The sequence below is a fragment of the Astatotilapia calliptera genome, chromosome 9 (genome assembly GCF_964374335.1).
Source record: "Astatotilapia calliptera chromosome 9, fAstCal68.1, whole genome shotgun sequence".
Classification (NCBI taxonomy): Eukaryota; Metazoa; Chordata; class Actinopteri; order Cichliformes; family Cichlidae; genus Astatotilapia; species Astatotilapia calliptera.
In genome coordinates, this window is record NC_137430.1 from 34,887,697 (window position 1) to 34,911,252 (window position 23,556).

General features: G+C 43.8%; 1 protein-coding gene across 1 annotated transcript; it reads left to right on the forward strand.

Annotated features, from left to right (window-relative positions):
• Positions 1-47: 47 nt before the first annotated feature.
• LOC113029525 (NACHT, LRR and PYD domains-containing protein 12-like) lies at positions 48-23,437 on the forward strand. Its single transcript, XM_080306914.1, has 11 exons — positions 48-281; positions 386-500; positions 603-1,207; positions 2,643-2,857; positions 9,981-11,754; positions 12,848-13,021; positions 13,507-13,680; positions 16,654-16,827; positions 20,192-20,368; positions 21,394-21,567; positions 22,999-23,437. The coding sequence occupies exons 3-11, from the start codon at positions 1,158-1,160 to the stop codon at positions 23,009-23,011; spliced, it is 2,925 nt and encodes a 974-aa protein (XP_080163040.1). The 5' UTR covers positions 48-281; positions 386-500; positions 603-1,157; the 3' UTR covers positions 23,012-23,437.
• The last annotated feature ends 119 nt before the right edge of the window (positions 23,438-23,556 follow it).

The following is a 23,556-nucleotide window of genomic DNA, read 5'->3' on the forward strand; positions in this document are numbered from 1 at the left end:
GAGGAATGAGGAAATGAAAGTGAGTGTCAGGTTGTTTAGGTGCAGTGAAGGGCGGAGTTTGCCGTCAGCCAGCAGGTTACCTTCACAGAGTCATTTACACTGGGAAGTGTGGACAGGACTGTCCCTCATCTCACAGGAACAAATTCAGCGAGTGTCACTGAGCCTGCACTCTGGAACAAGGGTTTGGTTAACAAACTGTTTCCCAGAAGTCTCTGACTGAGCCTCTGAAGGCACACAGGTAACCCTGCAGGACGTCCTGCTCAGCTGGATTCCCGTTTCCTGTGAGTCTGAACAAAAGCTTTATTTTATTTACCACATTTAAACTGAAAGATTAAGTAAAGCATTGATAGGCTGACCAAAAACACTGAAATCCTTCCTGTTCAAGCAAAGAGAGGGAGAGACTTCCTGTAAATGAGAGGGGAGGAGCAAACATGACTGAGATACATGAAAACAGGAAGTAACAGAGTTCAGGGTCTGTTTGGAGACAGAGCTGCGACAGGGTGAGTGTAAACACCTGTACCTGCATGTTTTGACCACATCTGTGCTCAGCATGGTGGCATGATTCAGTCTGAAGGCAGTGAATTCGTGTTTCATGTGTTCAGCTGCTGTGGATCCTGACAGGGACGTGTTTAAACTGGTTGGGCTGATTTAAAGCAGGAAGTGCTGGATGATGTGACGAGTGTTAGTATGAGAGTGGAAATGGGTCAAAGTTCATGAGGAACCAGGATGATTCTTTCCGGAAACAACAGGACGATCTGACCAACAGCTGTGCTGAGCTCAAAGTCAGAGTTCTGGCTGTCATCAGGTTTAGATCATTTACTGAAGGAGTAGAAATGATCAGTAAAATTTATATTAATGATTTCCTGGTACCTCCAGGCATTGCTTCTTTGTCTCGTGATCTTTATAGATCTCTGTCACTTGTTCCTCCAAATATTTTGATTTAAACTGCCATCACATTTCATTATTTATTAACTGAAGGTGCTGGAACCAGCAAACTGTATCACTTGTAAACAAAAGTTTGAGATCATCTACCGTAGATATTTTATAAAGGATCTATAATTGTCATAAAATACTATCTGTTGTTATTAAGTCGGTAGTTTGAGTGAGGAGGAAGCTTCACAGCAGCTGTGTGTTTGTGGTGGACCTCTCAGAAGAAGATGATGGAGGAAGAGGAGGGCAGAGGAGAGTCTGCAGACCTCAGTCCTGGGTAAGAGAATCGAACTGATCTATGTTTGTTTGTTATCTTAATAAAATGTATTTGCAACTGAACACTGAAAAACAACTACAATTATAATTTAGTTTTCGTACAGTCAGGGGCTCCTGGGCTGTGTGCACACCTGTGACCCTGTGTGGATCAGAGAAACTCCAGTATATAAATCATTACAGACGTCTGTACATCTTCATGCTTATGAGTCTATGTGAACTTTTAACCACAGTTATGCAGTGCTGCGAAAAAGTTTTTGTCCTTGCCCTGATTTTCTTCCTCTCCATCTTTTTTTATAATCTTACATTTACTTTTTTGCATTTGACACGATTAACATGAATTAAAAGAAAAGTTTTATAATAATTTTTATTTATTACGTGGGAACCTGTCCAAATCTACCTGGCTCTGTGTGAACGAGGGAGAAACAGTTTATTTTACAATCTGCTGAATCAAAAAATTACTGAAATGAAACCTGTTTGACAAAGTAAACTAAGCTACAAAACCTCAAAAAGAGGCACATCATGCCACGATCTCAAGAAACGGGGCTTAACTGGGATTGATGTTGTGGTGTGACCTTAAACAGGCTGTTAATGTGGACCACATCTCTCCACAGTGATCTGAAAGACTCATTAGCAGTTCTTGTAAATGCTGGATTGCAGATCGTTTCACACAGGACCAGATAGGTTTGTAAATTTATTTGGTGACCCGAGACGTGTGACCAATAAGGAATCAGAAAGGGGGAAATTCTTTCTCACTGGACTTTATATCTTGAAATTGTTTCTAAATAAGTGACAGTAAGGTTTAAAACAGCAGTCAACATATCAAGTAGGAGCAGGAAACGTGTGTCAGCATGAGAGCTAAAGCTCTGTATGTAAATCTCTACCACACATTTTAGAGCTCAGTTCAAACTGAACTATGCCAAGCTAAATGTCAGTGAAGGTTCTCAGTCATCCAGGTCATTGTAGACTAAGGAGCTTGGAAAGAAAAGCATCTGGACTTCTTTAAGTTGCTTGAAGACGTTTCACCTCTCATCCGAGAAGTTTCTTAAGTTTCTCAGATGAGAGGTGAAATGTCTTCAAGCAACTTAAAGAAGTCCAGACGCTTTTCTAGCCAAGCTCCTTAGACTATGCCAAGCTAAGCTGCGCAAGGTGGCTATAAAACAGTGAATGACATAAGCAGCTGTCTCTGAGAAAGGCTTTTACTGTGAAGTCTCTCTGCATTTCATATGAAACTGCAGGCAGACCACTGATTAATAGACCAGGCAGACAGGAAAAGCAGTTCATTAGTGTTATAAAATAAAAGCTAGCATCACCACAGGAAGTAACTTCACTTTTACCGACTCTGTGACCATCACAGATTCTGCAAAGTGTCATCAGATCTGGATCTTCTTTCACTAACAGGCAGCAAAAGTTTTATTGATGATGAAATGTGTTTACAGAGAGAAGAAGATGAAGGAGCAGCTGTCCTGCTGTGCTTTGTGTCAGGACGTCCTGAAGGATCCAGTCTCTACCAGCTGTGGACACTGGTTCTGCAGACAGTGCATCTCCTCATACTGGGACCAGTCTGCTTCATCAGGAGACTCATCCTGTCCCCAGTGTGGAGAAAGATCCAGAGCTGGACTGCAGACAGCCAGTCAGAGCAGCTGTGCACAAAGTAAGACTGAACATCTGTCTGCTGATGGACTCATTTCTGAAAACTGGACTTCTTCTTGTTGTTCAGACATTGAAGAGTTTTCTTTCTGTTTTTCTTTCAGCAGATGTTGGTCTGCAGGAGGTTTTAGATGAACATAAGATCAGTCTGAGGAGGAGATGTGAACGTGTGACTGAAGGAAGTGATGAAACAGGAAGTAGAACCCTCCTCAACACCATCTACACTGAGCTCTACATCACAGAGGGACAGAGTGAAGAGGTTCATACCCAACATGAGGTGAGGCAGCTGGAGACAGCTTCCAAGATGGACGCCCTCCATGACGCTCCAATCAGGTGCCTGATAAAATAAAACCTCCGCCAGCCACTCTGTGCTGGCGGAGGTTTTATTGTATCTGGAAGATCTGTTTCTTGTGATGTTGCTTCCTGCTTTTATGATCCTTTTGGTAAGCAGGAAGTCATGCATACAGAGACACACACACACATACACACATTCTCACCTGCATACACACACACACATACACACACACACACATTCTCACCTGCATACAAACACACACACATACACACACACACACACACACACACATTCTCACCTGCATACACACACACACACACACACACACACACATTCTCACCTGCATACACACACACACACACACACACATTCTCACCTGCATACACACACACACACACACACACATTCTCACCTGCATACACACACACACACACACACACATTCTCACCTGCATACACACACACACACACACACACATTCTTGCACATGCATACATGCTTACACACACACACACATTCTCACCTGCATACACACACACACACACACACATTCTCACCTGCATACACACACACACACACACACACACACACACACATTCTCACCTGCATACACACACACACACACACACACATTCTTGCACATGCATACACGCTTACACACACACACACATTCTCACCTGCATACACACACACACACACACACACACACACACACATTCTCACCTGCACACACACACACACACACACACACACACACACATAGTGCCTTGTCTTAGAACCATTGGGGGATTTTACGGTGGGAGGTGCTTGTGCTGTGATGTGTATTGTAACTGTCATGTCAATAAATAGCTACGGGGACAGCTGCTCTTGGAAGGACACAAAAAAAAGGATTTGAGCTTCAAGAGCTGTTTCTTGACCTGTGTTCAACTTGAAACAGTGTCCTTTCACCTAGTAAGGCAAAAGTCAACAGTCCTCCAGCCGACACAGGTGGCCTTGAAGGATATAGTAATGATAATAATAATAATAATAATAATAATAATAATAATAATAGCCAGTGAAGCTGCTTCAGGATCGGGGAGATGTGGTGGGTAGAGGAAGTCCTAGTAATATTACGAGCAGCAGAGTTCTGGACACGTTGGAGCTTGTTAATGGATTTTTGTGTAAGGCCAAATACAGGGAGTGCAGAATTATTAGGCAAATGAGTATTTTGTCCACATCATCCTCTTCATGCATGTTGTCTTACTCCAAGCTGTATAGGCTCGAAAGGTGTGGTCTAATGACATCAACACCCTATATCAGGTGTGCATAATTATTAGGCAACGTCCTTTCCTTTGGCAAAATGGGTCAAAAGAAGGACTTGACAGGCTCAGAAAAGTCAAAAATAGTGAGATATCTTGCAGAGGGATGCAGCAGTCTCAAAATTGCAAAGCTTCTGAAGCGTGATCATCGAACAATCGTTTCATTCAAAATAGTCAACACGGTCGCAAGAAGCATGTGGAAAAACCAAGGCGCAAAATAACTGCCCATGAACTGAGAAAAGTCAAGCGTGCAGCTGCCAAGATGCCACTTGCCACCAGTTTGGCCATATTTCAGAGCTGCAACATCACTGGAGTGCCCAAAAGCACAAGGTGTGCAATACTCAGAGACATGGCCAAGGTAAGAAAGGCTGAAAGACGACCACCACTGAACAAGACACACAAGCTGAAACGTCAAGACTGGGCCAAGAAATATCTCAAGACTGGTTTTTCTAAGGCAGCACGGTGGCACGGTGGTTAGTACTGTTGCCGCACAGCAAGAAGGTCCTGAGTTCAATTCCACCATCAGGCCGGGGTCTTTCTGTGTGGAGTTTGCATGTTCTCCCCGTGTTTGCGTGGGTTCTCTCCGGGTACTCCGGCTTCCTCCCACCGTCCAAAGACATGCAGCTTGTGGGGATAGGTTAATTGATTAATCCAAATTGTCACTAGGTGTGAATGTGCGAGAGAATGTGAGTGTGAATGGTTGTCTGTCCCTATGTGTTAGCCCTGCGACAGACTGGCGACCTGTCCAGGGTGTACCCCGCCTTTCGCCCTATGACAGCTGGGATAGGCTCCAGCGCCCCCCGCGACCCTGAAAAGGATAAGCGGAAGCGAATGGATGGATGGATGGATGGATGGTTTTTCTAAGGTTTTATGGACTGATGAAATGAGAGTGAGTCTTGATGGACCAGATGGATGGGCCCGTGGCTGGATTGGTAAAGGGCAGAGAGCTCCAGTCCCACTCAGACGCCAGCAAGGTGGAGGTGGAGTACTGGTTTGGGCTGGTATCATCAAAGATGAGCTTGTGGGGCCTTTTCAGGTTGAGGATGGAGTCAAGCTCAACTCCCAGTCCTACTGCCAGTTTCTGGAAGACACCTTCTTCAAGCAGTGGTACAGGAAGAAGTCTGCATCCTTCAAGAAAAACATGATTTTCATGCAGGACAATGCTCCATCACACGCGTCCAAGTACTCCACAGCGTGGCTGGCAAGAAAGGGTATAAAAGAAGAAAAACTAATGACATGGCCTCCTTGTTCACCTGATCTGAACCCCATTGAGAACCTGTGGTCCATCATCAAATGTGAGATTTACAAGGAGGGAAAACAGTACACCTCTCTGAACAGTGTCTGGGAGGCTGTGGTTGCTGCTGCACGCAATGTTGATGGTGAACAGATCAAAACACTGACAGAATCCATGGATGGCAGGCTTTTGAGTGTCCTTGCAAAGAAAGGTGGCTATATTGGTCGCTGATTTGTTTTTGTTTTGTTTTTGAATGTCAGAAATGTATATTTGTGAATGTGGAGATGTTACTTCCAAGAACATTCAGCTTTGATATTAATGAGTTTTTTGGGTTCATTGAGAACATGGTTGTTGTTCAATAATAAAATTATTCCTCAAAAATACAACTTGCCTAATAATTCTGCACTCCCTGTAATAGTGAGTTACAGTAATCAATTCGAGAGATAACAAGATTATGGACAAGAATGGCAGTGACATGAGGAGTGAGGAAAGGGCGGAGGCGATTGATGTTACGGAGTTGAAAATATGCTGCACGTGTTACATTATTGATGTGTGAATTAAAGGATAATGTGCTATCAAGAATGACACCCAAGCTTTTCACAGAGGGAGAGATAGGGACCAGCGAATTATTGATAGTGAGAGGAAAATCGTTAATTCTGGATAGCAATCGTTTAGTGCCGACCAGGAGAAGTTCTGATTTATTGCTGTTGAGTTTAAGGAAGTTGGAGGAGAACCAGGAATTGAGTTCTGCTAAGCAGAGGGTGAGGGAGGGTGGAGGAAGAGTAGAATCGGGTTTGGTAGAGAGGTAAAGCTGGGTGTCATCGGCATAGCAGTGGAACTGAATGTTACATTTACGAAAAATGTGTCCGAGTGGAAGAAGGTAGATGATGAAAAGGAGGGGCCCGAGGACAGATCCCTGGGGCACCCCAGTAGATAGAGGAGAAGGCTGAGAAGTGAAGGATTTTAATTGAATGAACTGAGTGCGGTCAGACGGGTATGATTTAAACAAGGCTAATGGAGTGTGAGAGAGACCAATAGAAGCTAATCTGCTAAGGAGAATGGGATGAGAGATGGTGTCAAAGGCTGCACTCAGATCAAGGAGAATAAGGATGGAGAGGAGACCAGAATCAGCTGCCATGAGAAGATCGTTTGTATTTTTATAAGAGAAGTTTCGGTGCTATGCAGAGGACGGAAACCAGACTGGAACTGTTTGTAAAGGTTATTATCAGTGAGGTGTAGATGGACTTGTGAAGCAACTATTTTTTCAAGAATTTTTGAGAGGAATGGTAGATTGGAGATAGGACGGAAATTGTTAAAGTTGTTGGGATCTAGACCTGTTTTTTTCAGGATTGGGGTGATGGCGGCAACTTTGAAAGAAGCAGGAACAGTTCCAGTGGTGAGTGAAGAGTGAATAATAGCAGATATGAGGGGAAGGAGAGGGGGTAGACAGGCTTTGACAAGGACAGTGGGGATAGGATCAAGCTGGCAGGTACAAGGCTTTGATTTGTGGATGAGATCAGCGATATCAGTTAAAGACGGAAGTTGAAAAACAGAGGAAGTGAGAAGGGGTGGAGTTAAGACAGAGGAGCATTAGGGACCAAGTCTACGTGTATTTTATGGTAAATGGTAAATGGCCTGTATTTATATAGCGCTTTACTAGTCCCTAAGGACCCCAAAGCGCTTTACATATCCAGTCATCCACCCATTCACGCACACATTCACACACTGGTGATGGCAAGCTACATTGTAGCCACAGCCACCCTGGGGCGCACTGACAGAGGCGAGGCTGCCGGACACTGGCGCCACCGGGCCCTCTGACCACCACCAATAGGCAATGGGTGAAGTGTCTTGCCCAAGGACACAACAACCGAGACTGTCCAAGCTGGGGCTCGAACCGGCAACCTTCCGATTACAAGGCGAACTCCCAACTCTTGAGCCACGATCGCCCGTATGAATTATGAATTTTTTTAGTGAAGAATAGCATTAGAGAGTCGCAGAAGTTAGATGAGTAGAGATGAGCGGGCAGAGAATCAGGTGGCCTGTTGAAGGAGCTGAATAATGAGAATAGGGTCTTGGTGGAGTCCTCTCATGAACAGATAGTGGTAGAATAATAGGCAGATTTGGTTTGACTGATACATTCCTGATAAAACAGAACATGATTATTAAACATATCCTTATGAATAGTAAGGCCAGTTTTCTTGTAAAGACGTTCAAGCCGTCGGCCTTTAGCTTTCAATAATCGGAGTTCGGGGGTGTACCAGGGTGCAGAGCGGGAAAAGAGTACAGTTCTGTTTTTTTGTGGAGCAAGAGAATTCAAAATACTACTGAGGCTATGATTATAATTAAATACTAGATCATCTTGAATTGTTAAGAGACAAGCAGCTAGAGAGCAGAAGAAATGATATCGAGATTTATATTCTTGATATTGTGGAAAGAAATAATATGAGGATTGTTAATTATGGAGAAAGTCATGTGAACATTAAAGGAGAGAAGTAGATGATCAGAGATTGGCAGCTCGTCAGCTGTGCAGTTGGAGGGGGTAAGTCCAGAACAACAGACTAGGTCCAAAGTATGGCCCTTAGTGTGGGTAGGGAAGTTTTTGTATTGTTTAAGGCTGAAGCTATCAAAGCAGGATAAAAGGTCTTTGGTAAGAGGATGATCGCAGTTATCCACATGGACGTTGAAGTCACCCAGCAATATTATATTAGGGGAAACAGTAGCTAGGTTGGCCAGCAGATCAGCAAAGTCACTTATAAAAACAGAGTTAAATTTTGGGGGGCGGTAGATGACAGCTATGACAGTTGGGGCATGGTCAGAGAGTCAAACCACAGTCCCGTTAACTGGGAGAATTGTTGTTCCAGCCTTCGGGCCTTCTGGCTGGTGCCCGAGGGGTAGCCGCATTAATGAAAGTGGTGGTTGTTTGGGTTAGTGTAAACAACCTGCATCCAATTTTAAAGCGGATCTAATGTCCATCACTGGTCACCAGGTCTGTCAATTTCCTGTTGAAGAGGCGTGAGTACTCACAGCTGGCCCATCATCAGTCATGTCGGCAGGCCTTGTGGGGGTTGGAACAGCTGTAGTCGCTTCCTTTGTTCTTTGATAACCCAGGTCTGAGCCAGCACCGATCAGCCAGAACTCTGTTATCATGGTTCAGAATAGGTAGTTGTCATTCAATGTCTTCCTTCGAGAGTGTCGCCAGGCACACGACGCAACTAACCATCGAGTATCCAGCAGCAAATGTCTCTTCGGGACAATTGGGCTCTCTCCCTCCCTTCGTTGAGGGACCAGTTGATCAAATCCATAATTTTTGAAAGATGCATCCGCCTCCCCCAGCTTGTCTGGGGGAACACCGAGGTATTCCTATATCGGCAAGAGATATAATCTCTCCAGTATGTCCTGGGTCTGACCCGGGGCCTCCTCCCAGTGGAACATGGCCAGGACAACTCACCCAGGAGGGATCCTTGTCAGATGTCCGAACCACCTCGACTGGCTCCTTTTGATATGGAGGAGCAGCGGCTCTACTCTGAGCTTCTCCCAGATGGTTGAACTCCTCACCCTATCAGTAAGGGAGAAGCCTGCCACCCTTCTGAGAAAACTAATTTCTGCCACTTGTATCAGCAAAGTAGTTCTTGAGTTCACTGCTGACGACCATAGGTGAGGGTAGGAACGTAGCTCAACTGGTAAATAGAGCTTTGTTTTACACTCAGCTCTCTCTTCACCAAGACAGGCTGGTACAGGCGATCAATACACCCGCAGCATCAATCTCCCTCTCCACTTACTGGTGAACAAGAATTCTCCACTTGGGGAACTCGTCCTTCAAGTCCTTTAAAAACACCCTTCAAAAAATACTCAAGGGGAAACAGTCAAATGCTTTCCATAAAATACATATACACTGGTTGGGAAAACTCACATGCACCTTCAAGTGTGCTTGAAAGGGTAAAGAGCTGGTCGAGTGGTTTGCAATTGCTGCATTCCGCTTGGCCTGTTGGTACCTGTCAGCTGCCTCAGAAGTCTCACAGGCTAACCGAGCCCAATAGGACATCTGGTTTGGGGGTTACCACCACATCAGGCACCAACCACCATGTGCTCACAGCTCTGGGCAGTGGTTTCGGCAATGGAGGTGCTGAACATACTCTATTTGAACTCATTTCCCCCGACAGGAATGCTGTCAAAACTCTGCTAGAGTGGGAGTTGAAGATCTCACGGACCGGTGTCTCTAGAAGGAATTCCCCATGCACACTCAATATATGTTTAGGCACAGGTCTCGCCTTTTTAGTGTCATTATTTTTTTTGTTTTTCAGCAGATGTTGGTCTGCAGGAGGTTTTAGATGAACATAAGATCAGTCTGAGGAGGAGATGTGTGCGTGATGAAACAGGAAGTAGAACCCTCATCAACACCATCTACACTGAGCTCTACATCACAGAGGGACAGAGTGAAGAGGTTCATACCCAACATGAGGTGAGGCAGCTGGAGACAGCTTCCAAGATGGATGCCCTCCATGACGCTCCAATCAGGTGCCAGGACATCTTTAAAGCCTTACCTGACCAACAGAGACCCATCAGAGTGGTTCTGACCAACGGCGTGGCTGGTGTTGGAAAAACCTTCTCAGTGCAGAAGTTCACTCTGGACTGGGCAGAGGGCTTGGAGAACCAACATGTCAGTGTGGTGGTTCTGCTTTCATTCAGGGAGCTGAACCTGATCAGAGATGAGCAGTACAGTCTTCTGGAGCTGCTCCATGTTTTCCATCCAACATTACAGAAGGTCTCAGCAGAGAAGCTGGCTGTCTCTCAGCTTTTGTTCATCTTTGACGGCCTGGATGAAAGCAGACTTTCATTGGATTTCACCAACAGGAAGCTGCTGTCTGATGTCACACAGAAGTCATCAGTCAGCCAGCTGCTGACAAACCTCATCCAGGGGAATCTGCTTCCCTCGGCTCTCGTCTGGATAACTTCCCGACCCACAGCAGCCAATCAGATCCCTCCTACATGTGTTGACAGGCTAACAGAAGTACGAGGCTTCACTGACGCCCAGAAGGAGGAGTACTTCAGGAGGAAATTCAGTGATGAAGAGCTGTCCAGCAGAATCATCTCCCACATGAAGACATCCAGGAGCCTCCACATCATGTGTAGTATCCCAGTCTTCTGCTGGATCACTGCTACAGTTCTGGAGCACATGTTGACTACAGAGCAGAGAGGAGAGCTGCCCAAGACCCTGACTGACATGTACTCACACTTCCTGCTGGTTCAGACAAAGAGGAAGAAGAACAAGTACCACGAGGGACATGAGACGAGTCCACAGGAGCTGACGGAGGCTGACAGGGAAGTTCTTCTGAAGCTGGGGAGGCTGGCGTTTGAACATCTGGAGAAAGGAAACATCATGTTCTACCAAGAAGACCTGGAGCAGTGTGGTCTTGATGTCACGGAGGCCTCGGTGTACTCAGGAGTTTGTACAGAGATCTTCAAAAGAGAGTGTGTGATCTTCCAGAAACCAGTCTACTGCTTTGTTCATCTGAGCATTCAGGAGTTTCTGGCTGCAGTCTACATGTTCCACTGTTTCACCAGCAGGAAGACAAAGGTGCTGAGGGATTTTCTGGATATCTGGCATAATATCCCATCACTTATTGAGCTCCTTTCAGAAACCATGAGAGAATCACTGAGAAGTAAAACCGGCCACCTGGACCTGTTTGTCCGCTTCCTTCATGGCCTCTGTCTGGAATCCAACCAGAGACTCTTAGGAGGTCTGCTGGGTCAGACAGAGAAAAACCCAGGAACCATCCAGAGAGTCATCAACAACCTGAAGATGATGAACAGTGATAAAATCTCTCCTGACAGAAGCATCAACATTTTTTACTGTCTGATAGAAATGAATAACCTCTCAATACATCAGGATATCCAAGAATTTTTGAAGTCAAAAAACAGATCAGAGAGACTCTTTGAGATCCACTGCTCAGCTCTGGCCCACATGCTGCAGATGTCAAAAGAGGTTCTGGATGAGTTGGACCTGCAGAAATACAACACATCAGACCAAGGACGACACAGACTGATTCCAGCTGTGAGGAACTGCAGAAAGGCTCGGTGAGTCCAGATGTGATCATTTACACCATAAATCAGTGTAGACTGGTAGATTTGTTTTTAATACGTAGACAGTACAAAATCATTTTCTTTTGTTTTAGTTTTACATTCAGCTTTCCTTTGGTGAAAGCAAAGCTCAGCAGTTTTTCACACGGTAAAAGGAGTATGAGGCCACTCATACTTAGGGGGTTATTGTCATTGGATCCTTAGAACATCTGGGTGGATGATGTAGATGATGGTGGTGGCTCAGTTTTTTGGTGATTAAATACAAAAAATACATAGATTTCTGTAATTGTTGGATAACATTTAAATAATATGACAGGAAAATGCAGCCATTTAAAGTCACTTTAAATCTAGCTGAAATCAATTTATTTTGTTTTATATTTATTAGAAGGCTCAATCATGTGTTGTTGTGAATGTATTTAAATGTAACATTCACTGGCTGGTAAAGATTTTGTTTTCATCTGGATGTGGGAGACTTGCTGTGTCTTTCTCTGTCAGCCACTGTGTTTGTATAGAGGTGGAGAGCAGTTACCTTATTCTGTCTCAGGCTCATAATTAGTGACATAGTGAGTGGTTCAATCTCCATGAATCACTGGAATAATAATAATAATAATGGATTGGATTTATATAGCGCTTTTCAAGGCACCCAAAGCGCTTTACAATGCCACTATTCATTCACTCTCGCATTCACACACTGGTGGAGGCAGCTACAGTTGTAGCCACAGCTGCCCTGGGGCAGACTGACAGAAGCGAGGCTGCCATATCGCGCCATCGGCCCCTCTGGCCAACATCAGTAGGCGGTAGGGTAAAGTCTCTTGCCCAAGGACACAACGACCAGGACAGAGAGCCCAGGGATCGAACCGGCGACCTTCCGGTTACAGATACGCTTCCCAAGCCCCTGAGCCACGGTCGCCCCACAAACACAAACTGCCTACACCAACAGAAATAGCCTCTGCTACTCCAAAACTGCTCCAGATGACCTCAACAACAGAAACTGTCCTTGCTGCTCCTCCACACACACTTGAGCTTTTTTGCATTAATGTACACTCGGTCTGTCTTTATAACACAGATTGTATATTTTCTATAATCACAGACTGGCTCAGTGTGGACTCTCAGAGACTCACTATGAAGTTGTGGTCTCAGCTCTGAAGTCCAACCCCTCCCATTTGACAGAGCTGGACATGAGTGGAAACAAGCTGCAAGGTTCAGGCGTGAAGCTTCTGTGTGCTGGACTGGAGAGTCCAAACTGTCGACTGGAGACTCTGAGGTGAGTTCACTGACTGCAGCTGTTGTTTTTTTCTATATTTCAGATCTTTGATACATGTTTGAAACTTTCTTTAGTTCCTAAATGTTCAGGATGTGTCTGAAGACAAATGTGAAGAAGTTTGAGTGCTTTCAGAAATGTTGTCTCTTGCCAAATGACTGAACAACAGTTTTTCCTTTTGGCTCCAAATAGAAGTGACAGGCTATTATGAGGATTTTGATCTCACTCAATTAAACATTTAAAACATTCCGCTTTGTTTTTCAAATTTTACTCCACTCAGCCATTTAAACTAATTGTCGTTCAGAAATCATAAAAAATGAAACTAAATATTGAAGCTCACTATTTCTATTATTGCTGGAGAAGCAACATGTTCATTCAGTATCAGCTTTTATATTCTCAATTTTCTGCTGTGAACACATTATGAATACTGAATGACTTCAAACAGGAAGTCAATTTGTTAAGCTGATACCTTTTACATTTTTATTCAGATTGGAGAAATGCAGTTTGTCAGATATCAGCTGTGATTATCTGGCCTCTGCTTTGAAGTCCAACCCCTCCCATCTGAAACATCTGGACTTGAGTCTTAACATGATGCAAGATTCAGGATTGGAGCGGCTATGTGGTTTTCTGGAGGATCCACACGGGGGACTGCAGACTCTGAGGTTAGACGCCACGTTTTTATGATATGCAAATCCAGAGAACTTAAATTTTCAGTTCTATGGATTTAACAGAATTTTATCTTACTGTAGTAGTAAGTCATTACCAGTTTACTGGGTAAGAAGCAATTAACATTAATCACACACCAGTCAAAACACCCAAAAGTTCATTTTAACTCTCAAGAACTTATTGACATTTAATGAACAGCATAGATGTCCTGCCAGTGTCAGTGTGTCTCTCCCTGCAAAGTCTTTGGGGTTTTTTCTCTTACAAAATATTTTATAAGTAAGTAAAGTTGATTTATTAAGTGCTTTTCATACACAGGTAGTCACAAAGCTCTGTGCAAGGTTAAAATAAACAGAACGTAAAGTACCAAAACAGACAATACAATGTAAATAAAAAATAAAAATAACAACAACAACAAAATTGCTCAACAGAAGGCTTGTTAAAATAGAAAAGTTTTAAAGGATTCCACAGAGTCCACCAAATGTAGCTGTGGTCGTAGGCTTCCGGTGCCCGAAGCCAGACTCAATAACCAATGTACTTTAAAAGAACCAATCAAAAGACTTGTTCCAAGGTCTCACCAAACTCCTAGTACACCTGAGTTTTGGCATCAGCCGCTGCCAAAGCTGCACTCTGCCTGGCCTGATGGTACCTGTCAGCTGCCTCTGATAACAGATAACACTCCTGTATGTATAATGTGTAGGTACAAAAATACTTTAGTCTATTTGGTGTAGATTAAACTTGCTCAGAATCATCAGATTGAGTATGTAGACTGAATGACCCAGAGGTGTACTGAGGAGTACAAGGTGAACAGGAATAGAGACAGCATATAGTCCATTGTTGAGCTCCTGTATAAGAATTAGATAACTTTATTAATCTCTAAGGAAATTATATAGTTACAGTCACTCTAGGGCAGGGGTCTCAAACAAACGGGCCATTTGCGGCCCACGTCACCTCTGCTTGCGGCCGGCATATAGATGTGAAGAAGAATTTTTTTCAAAAAATGATTTAATACGACGGCAGAGTGTTACAAGCATGGCCCTTTAAGACTGTAGCCTGGTGGGCGGTGTAGTCCGTGCTGCAGGGAGAACATGTGGGACCGCCCCTCCCGCTGTGTGTGTGTGAGGGAGGGAGAAAAATGGAAAGTCGAAAAGTACGAGGTGCTACCGAGCAGAAACGGGAGATGGAAGCAGAGCCTGACCAGCCCAGTTGTAAGTAAGCTGTTAAGACTCGACTGTACACCGTGTTCGTGTTTTCCTCCGAAACAATCAAGTTCTGCTGGAGCAGCCTTTCAACGCCTCTCTCTGTCTCTCGCTAGCAAAGTTGACCCAGACAGTAAAGCTAGTTCCCGGCTACGAGCCCGACACAGAACCCGAAGTATTAGCCAGAGGTCTCCTTACCACGGTTCGGAGCCACGGACCTGGCCAAGGTAACAAGGGAGTGCAAACATGTTGAGGGCTGTGTTAGTTCAGTGAGAGATTTATTTGTAAAGAAAACAATTTTCACTTGCCGTCGAAAACTAATGTGTACGCTTATGCCTGCATTTTTATTTTGTTAAATACAAACAAAATTGTAGCAGAAGTGCTGCCACGTGTCTGGCCAGAAAGAGCTGTTTATTTGGTAGTTCAATGAAACTACTGTACTATACCGCTGAGTGACTGTCTTCTGCTTGTCAAATACATTTCATTGCATTTTCATTGCAGTTAAGAGTGAGAAAAAAAATTGCGTTCATGTTTGAAATTTTGTCTTGTTACACAGTATTTGGAATTAAATAAAACAAACAAAACACTACATTTTAGGAAATATTAGTGGGTGTTTTCTTGTTTGTTTTTTGTACTACTTGAACACTAAAGTGGCCCTCCAATGAGATGACAGTGCCAGAAGTGGCCTGCGGCTCATTTGAGTTTGAGACCCCTGCTCTAGGGCAATAACAGTAACAGACTGAACTGAATTAAACAATATAATATATTACAGACTTTAGAAAGATATAAGAAATAGCTCTAATATATACAAATGGCTCAATTATAGATCCATCCATCCATTCTCTTCCACTTATCCTTGTCAGGCTCGCACGGGGGGCTGGAGCCTATCCCAGCTACCATAGGGCGAGAGGCGGGGCACACCCTGGACAGATCACCAGTCTGTCACAGGGAAACACATTTAACCGTTCACACTCAAATTCATAACTATGAACAATTTAGAGTTACCAGTCAACTCAGCTGGGAAGCTGAGGTAACCAGAGAGAATGCAAACTGGGCCAAATATACCATATACACATACACAAATATATAAATACAGATTATACAATAGGGATAAATAGAATAAACAGGAATAAGAATACCATGGAATTGCACATTTCAACTTTTGTGAGTCTATTACACCGTTGAATGTTAAAAGAGAGAGAGAGAGAGAGAGAAAATATATATAAATATGTAAAACATATTGCACAGTGACAAAGGCACTACACATTAGTTGTTCCCTCCTTTGTCCCCCTGTTTCCCCTCCCTCTCCCCTCCAGAGAGGAGTTAAACAGTTTGATGGCGTGTGGGACAAAGGAGTTTTTAAGTCTGTTGGTCGTTGACTTGGGGAGAAGCAACCTGTCACTGAACAGACTCCTCTGGTTGTTTATGGCCATATGCAGATGATGCCCAGCATTGTCCATAATGTCCAACAGGTTCTTTATTGTAGTAGGCCACGAGATGACAGACTTCTGAGCATCACGTCTGTCCTGAAGATTGTCTCCTTGGCATCTTTGCTTAGGGCTTGTTATTGTGCTGCCATCACCAGAACCTCTGTGTTGTCTTTTTCTAGCCACTATTAGGCTTAGGCTATATGTGTCTGGTTCATAATAAATTACATTAATTAGAGTCTCACTGTTGGACACATTGCATCATATAATCTGAAAAACAGTGAAACCCTCAATGATTTAAACCAGAAACTGTCGAATAAGCTTTTTTCTTTTCCTCTTTATACAGACTGGAGTGGTGCAGTTTGTCACAGGTCAGCTGTTATTATCTGGCCTCAGCTATGAAGTCCAACCCCTCCCATGTGAAACATCTGGTCCTGAGGGGAAACAACCTGCAGGATTTAGGAGTGAAGCAGCTGTGTGGTTTCCTGGAGAGTCCCCGCTGTAGACTGGAAACACTGAGGTCAGACGCTATGTTTTAGTTATGTTAAAGAGGCTGCAGACATTAGGCTGATATTAATAATAAAATAATAATGGATTGCATTTATATAGCACTTTTCGAGACCCTCAAAGCGCTTTACAATTCCACTATTCATTCACACACTGGTGGAGGCAGCTACAGTTGTAGCCACAGCTGCCCTGGGACAGACTGACAGAAGCGAGGCTGCCATCGGCCCCTCTGGCCATCACCAGTAGGCAGTAGGTGAAGTGTCTTGCCCAAGGACACAACGACTGAGACTGTCCGAGTCGGGGCTCAAACCGGCAACCTTCCGATTACAAGACGAACTGCCAACTCTTGAGCCACGATCGGCGATCGCAGTATTATACTGATCTACAATCAGGATCTTCATTGTGCACTCTTCTTGTTTTTAGGTTCAGTCAGTATCTGGTGTGGCCACCATTTGCCTCACACAGTGTAAAACCGTTGCATAGAGTTGATCAGGTTGTTGATTGTGGGCTGTGGAACATTGGTCCACTCCTCTTCAATAGCTGAGTGATTTTGCAGAATATTGGCAGGAACTGGAACATGCTGTCATATACCCCGGATCCAGAGCATCCCAAACATATTCGATACTTCCAAATATTGTGTACAGATCCTTGCAATATGGGGCTGTGCATTATCATCCGGCAACATGACGGTTGTGGATGAATGGCACAACAATGGGCCTCGGGATCTTGTCACGGTATCGCTGTGCATTTAAAATGCGAGCAATAAAATGCACCTGTGTTCGTTGTCCATAACATACGCCTGGCCATACCAGAACTGCACCGCCACCATGGGCAACTCGATCCACAACAGTGACGTCAGCAAACCGCTCACCCATACGATGCCACACACCGATTGTTGCTGCAGCTGGTCTCAGATGATCCTAGAGGTGAACATGCTGGATGTGGAGGTACGCCTTTGGAGATGGCTCATGGCAGAGAAATGAACATTCATTTCATGGGCAACAGCTCTGGTAGACGGCTCCTGAAGAGTGAAGAAGAGCCTCAGAAAATGAGAGCAGAAGGAAAAAGGAACGGTCAGCTTTGTTTTTGATTGGCTGGAAGAGTGGAAGGTCAAAGATGTTACAGACACAGGAAGTGACCATATAGTCAAGGCTGGAGCAGCTGGGCCGTTCTGGGTTTCTCTGATTTTGCTGTTCTGGTCCTGATGCTGTGAAACCAGAGGGCAGCATATACATATTGATCGCTCAGTGGATCTGCACTCGACAGTGCAGCCTAGGCGGAGTAGTCGAGTGCAGATTCACTGAGCGCAGGGCAAGCTAGCGAGACAGAAGTTAAGCTCTCCTTGCAACATGGCAAATTGAACCTCCCCCATCCTCATTCAGATCTGGCGTTTGGAACTATTTTGGTTTTCATGTGACGTATGACCCTGAAGGTAAGCGAGTCATGGACTAAAGTAAAACAGTATGTTGGATGTGCCACGCAATGCTCAATTACATGGGTGGGAGCTAGTGTGTTAGCGCAGTTAGCTCGTTAACGTGTTGGCCGTCCAGCCCCATGCACGGAGCGATCCGCGGTAGCTCGTTAACGGAGATTTGCCGTGTTGTGGCGTTAAGGTCATTTCAACGAGATTTACGCTGACAGCACTAGTGGGAACACAACGAATATGACTGCAAATTTACACCGACATCATCCTAGTGCAAACAGAAGTGGCAGCAGACAAAAACAACAAGCACGCATGCTACAAACTTTACCCGAGTCATTTAGACAGCCGTTAGCACAGGATTCTCCTTATGGGGACCTGATATGTTTAATATGCTGCTGAGAATATAGCTCAGAAGAAGCGTATAGTAGAGCTTTTATTTTGGAAAGAGACATTTCTCTGTAATAAACTCTCTTTTCCAAAGATGAGTGATTCCTCAATCAGATACAGGGCTCGCAAAATTTTTCCAGTCGGGCTACCAAAATCTATCTCTTCCCTGCCCGTCGGGCTATTGTAGGAAGGAAAAATATATGTCAATGCTTTTGCATTCTTTCGGAAATGTAGCTGGGTAATTATGTCATTGGCATCGGTGAGCCACTGTCAATATGTGACATATTGAAGTCGCGTTTGAATTTGCGCTTGTTTTTTTGCTTTCACTTTGCAATCGTGCGAACTGTGTATAGAGAGCGACAGCACTGATCTGTGAGTGATGATAATTTGTGCACCAATTCCTCTGACATCGTCTTATCAATTGTTAGCTTACTATGCAAACATGACAAGTGAACTCTCCCGCAGCAAGCTTAAACATGTGAGAGGTTGATCGCGCAGAGAATCGCTGAGCATTATAATAATAATAATAATAGATACTTTATTGATCCCCATGGGGAAATTACTTGTTTTTCTCTGCATTTGACCCATTCACTCAGTGAAGCAGTGGGCAGCCCACTAAGCAGGCGCCCGGGGAGCAGTGTGTAGGGACGGTACCTTGCTCAGGGGTACCTCAGGGTAGCCGTTAAGTGGATTCGAACCGCCGACCTTCCGATCATGGGGCGACCACTTTACCTACTGAGCTATCCCTGCCCATATGTGAGTCCGTGTGTAAAAGCAGCAGGATATATATTTTAGTTCTGCTGAGCCAAATAAGACAGGTCAGGGTGAAGAAGTGACAGCCAAAGAAAAGCTTACCACAAAACGGAAAAGTTATGAGAAATCAGACTATGAGGCAAAAAGAAAGTGCAGCTTTATGGTTTCATGGACAAAAGAATTTCTGTGGCTGCAATATGATGAGCTAAATAACCAGGGCTGCACATAAGTGGTCCGCAGGTGCGCATTCGCTGTCAAAATAAAAAACACGTACAAGATAAGAAGTTGCAACGTGTGTTTGCGTACATAAGATTTTCAGGAGGACAGACATTTGTTTAGAACTCTTAAAGATGTCGAAGAAGCTCCTTTAAGCAATTACTTTGGTGTTCCTCCACCTCCAAAGAAATGTCAGGAGTCCGAACCACAAAAGAAGCACGTATTCTCGGAAAAGTAGTTGCAGGAGGTGAGCTGGCTTCAAACAAATGATGAACGCACAGAGATGTGGTGCAGAATGTGCCTTGAAAATTTAAGAAATGACAAATTAAAAAGGCATCAACATTTTTTTTTGTATCGAAAAAATATCGAACCGTGACACCAAAGTATCGAACCGAACCGTGAATTTTGTGTATCGTTGCACCCCTAATATGTACATATATGAAATTCTTTCTAACTGTTCTTTTAACCTTGAAACATAAAGGCCTGTGGTTGAAACAAACATGCGCACACACAAACACATATAAGCTGTTTGGATTATAAAACACTGAATGATTTCAATTAAAAAATCCAACACACATATCTTTCATTCGTTATTTAGGCTGAGCATCTGCAGTTTGTCACAGATCAGCTGTGTTTATCTGACCTCAGCTCTGAAGTCCAACCCCTCCCATCTGAAACATCTGGACCTGTGTCACAATTACAAGCTGCAGGATTCAGGAGTAAAGCAGTTGTGTGGTTTTCTGCAGAGTCCATACTGCAGACTGGAAACTTTGAGGTCAGTCACCATGTTGTGTGTGGATGTACATGATAAAAACATTGTGGTGGCATTAAACTGCAGATGTAGCCCTTCATGTAGAGTAGGCCCATTATGGCAAAATCTGATTATCTAACAAAATATTCATTATAAAAAAGCACCATGCAACCATGCAAGTTAAAAGACATCAGAAAGAAAGTAAGGAGGAGGTGGTGAGGGACACAGGGTCGTCTGGTTTGGAGTTAGGCCTGAACTATAGCAGCTGTTTCTGACCACAGGTGACCAGTGGTCCCTGTTGGCCCACAGCTTCTGGTGGGGCTGGTCAAGATTAAAGTCACTTTCTAGTGTTATGAAAGTGTCTCTTTATTAATTTGGCTAAATCACTGGGCCATAACCATACTGTGGACCATTCACTCTTAATTAAACAGCCATGAGCATGGAAAACAGACAAATCCTAATTTCTCTGACACTCATTAGTATATCTGAGAATAAAAAGCAGTGAAACCACACGATCATAAGCAAAGATGAGAAGCAAACTGAACAGGTTAGATAAACACAGACCAGTATAGAGTCTTTGGTCCAGACTGGAACAACTGTGTGCCCAGTTTGAGCTCTCTTCAGTGCTGTGACCTGACAGACCCAGAGGGGCCATCACATCACATTTAGAAGCTCCCCTAATGGAGCCACAACACATGTCCAACACTTAGTCTGTCTTGTTGGACCAACTGGAAGAAATGATTCAAGGACTTAGTCACAGAACAGAGATTCAAATCTCCAAAATCCAACTGGCTGCATCAGGACATATAGTCTGAAACTCTGCACAGTTTCCTGTTTGAAGCTGCTTCCTGTTGGCTTCAGCTGTTTGGAGTTTCCATTTTCTAAACTTCTACATTCTGAAGCTTCTTCAACTCTGAACAGATGATGAACCACTGAATGATTTCAAGCACTTTGTCTAATAAACATAAGTGATTTCAGTTGAGTTATTTAATAAACTTGTGCTTTATTTTTCCTCCGCGTTTTTCTAAACTCATCTTTTCTTTATGCAGATTGGAGTACTGTTTTATATCAGCTGTTGGCTGTGAATATCTGCACTCAGCTCTGACATTCAACCCTACCCATCTGCGAGAGCTGGAGCTGAGAGGAAACAACCTGCAGCATCTACATGTGAAGCGATTGTCTGATCTTGTAGAGAATTCACACTATAGCCTGGAAACTCTGAGGTCAGTAAATGGTTGTAGTCAGTCAATGTTGCTTCAGTGGTAATGTATTAAACATGGTTAACTTCTCTAGTAATGAAGTGTGAACAAGTTTGTTGTGGACGTACCATATTTTCCGCACTATAAGGCACACTTAAAATCCTTTAATTTTCTCAAAAATCAACAGTGTGCCTTATGTATGAATTCTGGTTGTGCTTACTGACCTCGGACCGATTTTATGTGCTACACGGCGCTCAAAAATCTGTCAAAAATGTTTAAGTACGACTTTGGTAAGAGATGAAGCCGCACTGCTTGATGGATTGTTGGACCATTACAGCTACTGTAGTCAGGAGCCTCGTGGAGTAATCTGGGTCCTAAACTCCGTCTGCTTCAGGTCCCAAAGCCAATCGAACACTGCGGCATCACTGAGAGTTACAAACTGTCTAAATTCTTTCATCTTTAATAAAATGATCAGTGTTGCTGCTTTACCAGGTGTAACAATTAAGTTTAACATCCAGGCATCCGTGAAAACAGGATTCATTAAATTTAACGGAGTTAGAAGTTAGCAGGAAGTTAGCTCGCTAGCTTCCACCTAAACATGATATAGCATGTTCTGACTGAGAGATTTCTGAAACAATTCAAACGTACAGCTCTGCTGTCACTTCCAACATAAATGAAGACAGAAAACTAAACAGCAGTGACGTTTGTAGGGTTACTGAAGTTTTTTCAGTACTCAATGAGAGTAACGTATTCTGAATACTTTGGATTACTTAATATATTACCATGCTACATGAATGTACTACTACTGTGTGATTTATTACTATTACTGAAGGTTACTCGTCATACCAATGAGATGTTTAAATCTTAATATAAACGAGTAACAGTGGGTGGACATTAGGTAAGGCTGCACTTTTTGCAGTGATCTCGTGTAGAAAACTATTTGTGCGTATATAAAACAGGTCAGCGGCTCCGAACCGTAGTAAAGGGACCTCTGGCTGATACGTCGGGTTCGTGTCGGGCTCGTAGCCGAAAACTAGCTTTACTTTGTTGTCTGGCTCAACTTTGCTAGCGAGAGACAGAGAGAGGCGTTGAAAGGCTGCTCCAACGGAGCTTATTGTTTCAGAGGAAAACAGAAACACAGCGTACAGTCGAGTCTTGATAGCTTACTTACAGCTAGGCTACACTGCCCAAGGCTACATTCTTTAGGGCTGTGCCTGTAACACTCTGCCTATTGCCTTCATATTAAATAATTTTTTGAACAATAATTTTTCATTATGTGGACCGCAAGTAAGGGTGACATGGGCTGCAAGACTGAGATAAATGTGCTGGAAAAGCTTGAAATGGGACATTGAAAGTGCTTAAAAAGTGCTTGAATTTGACCCTGAAAAAAGCGTATGAACCCTATCCCTGGAAACACTCGTTTATCTCCTCTGCTCTTCCTCCTTCTCTGTACAGGTGGAGGCGATGATGGTAAACAGGACGGTGTGTGTGCTGAGAGGAGCAGCTGTGTCCTGATGATCCAGAGAGGTTGAAGCAGCAGCAGCTTGTGTGTAGAGACGCTCTGACTGGGCCATGTTACTGGGAGGTGGAGAGGAGAGCTTCATCCAGCAGTGACTGACAGAGGAATGAAGTGCAGATGACTGTCAGTGCTGCAGAGTGAACTGCTCTGAGAACAGCTCCACTGTCAGACACAATGTAGAGTCCAGCATCATCCCTGTGTGTCCCTCTGGATCTGACAGAGGATCATCAGTGTATCTGGACTGCTCTGCTGCTGCTCTGTCCTTCTACAGTCTCTGCACAGTCTCTGTCTCACTCTGGCTTCAGACCCTCCTGGATCAAACTCACCAGGAAAGGTTTCAAACATCACTGATTAATAAACATAATGTTTTTATAAGATTGATGTCACGTTTTCATGTTTGTGTGCAGTTTCACTGTTTTTTTTATTAGAAATAATTAAATTGTTGGTTAAATTTATACAAAATGTCAGAAATCTGCACTGACATGAAGGTATAA

What these genes read in the sequence shown, in the direction of transcription:
- LOC113029525 (XM_080306914.1), top strand. Translation starts at nt 1,158, where the DNA reads ATGATGGAGGAAGAGGAGGGCAGAGGAGAGTCTGCAGACCTCAGTCCT. An exon ending in TCAGAGCAGCTGTGCACAAA is followed by an intron (nt 2,858 to 9,980) that starts GTAAGACTGAAC and finishes TTTGTTTTTCAG; the next exon opens with CAGATGTTGGTCTGCAGGAG. An exon ending in TGTCGACTGGAGACTCTGAG is followed by an intron (nt 13,022 to 13,506) that starts GTGAGTTCACTG and finishes ATTTTTATTCAG; the next exon opens with ATTGGAGAAATGCAGTTTGT.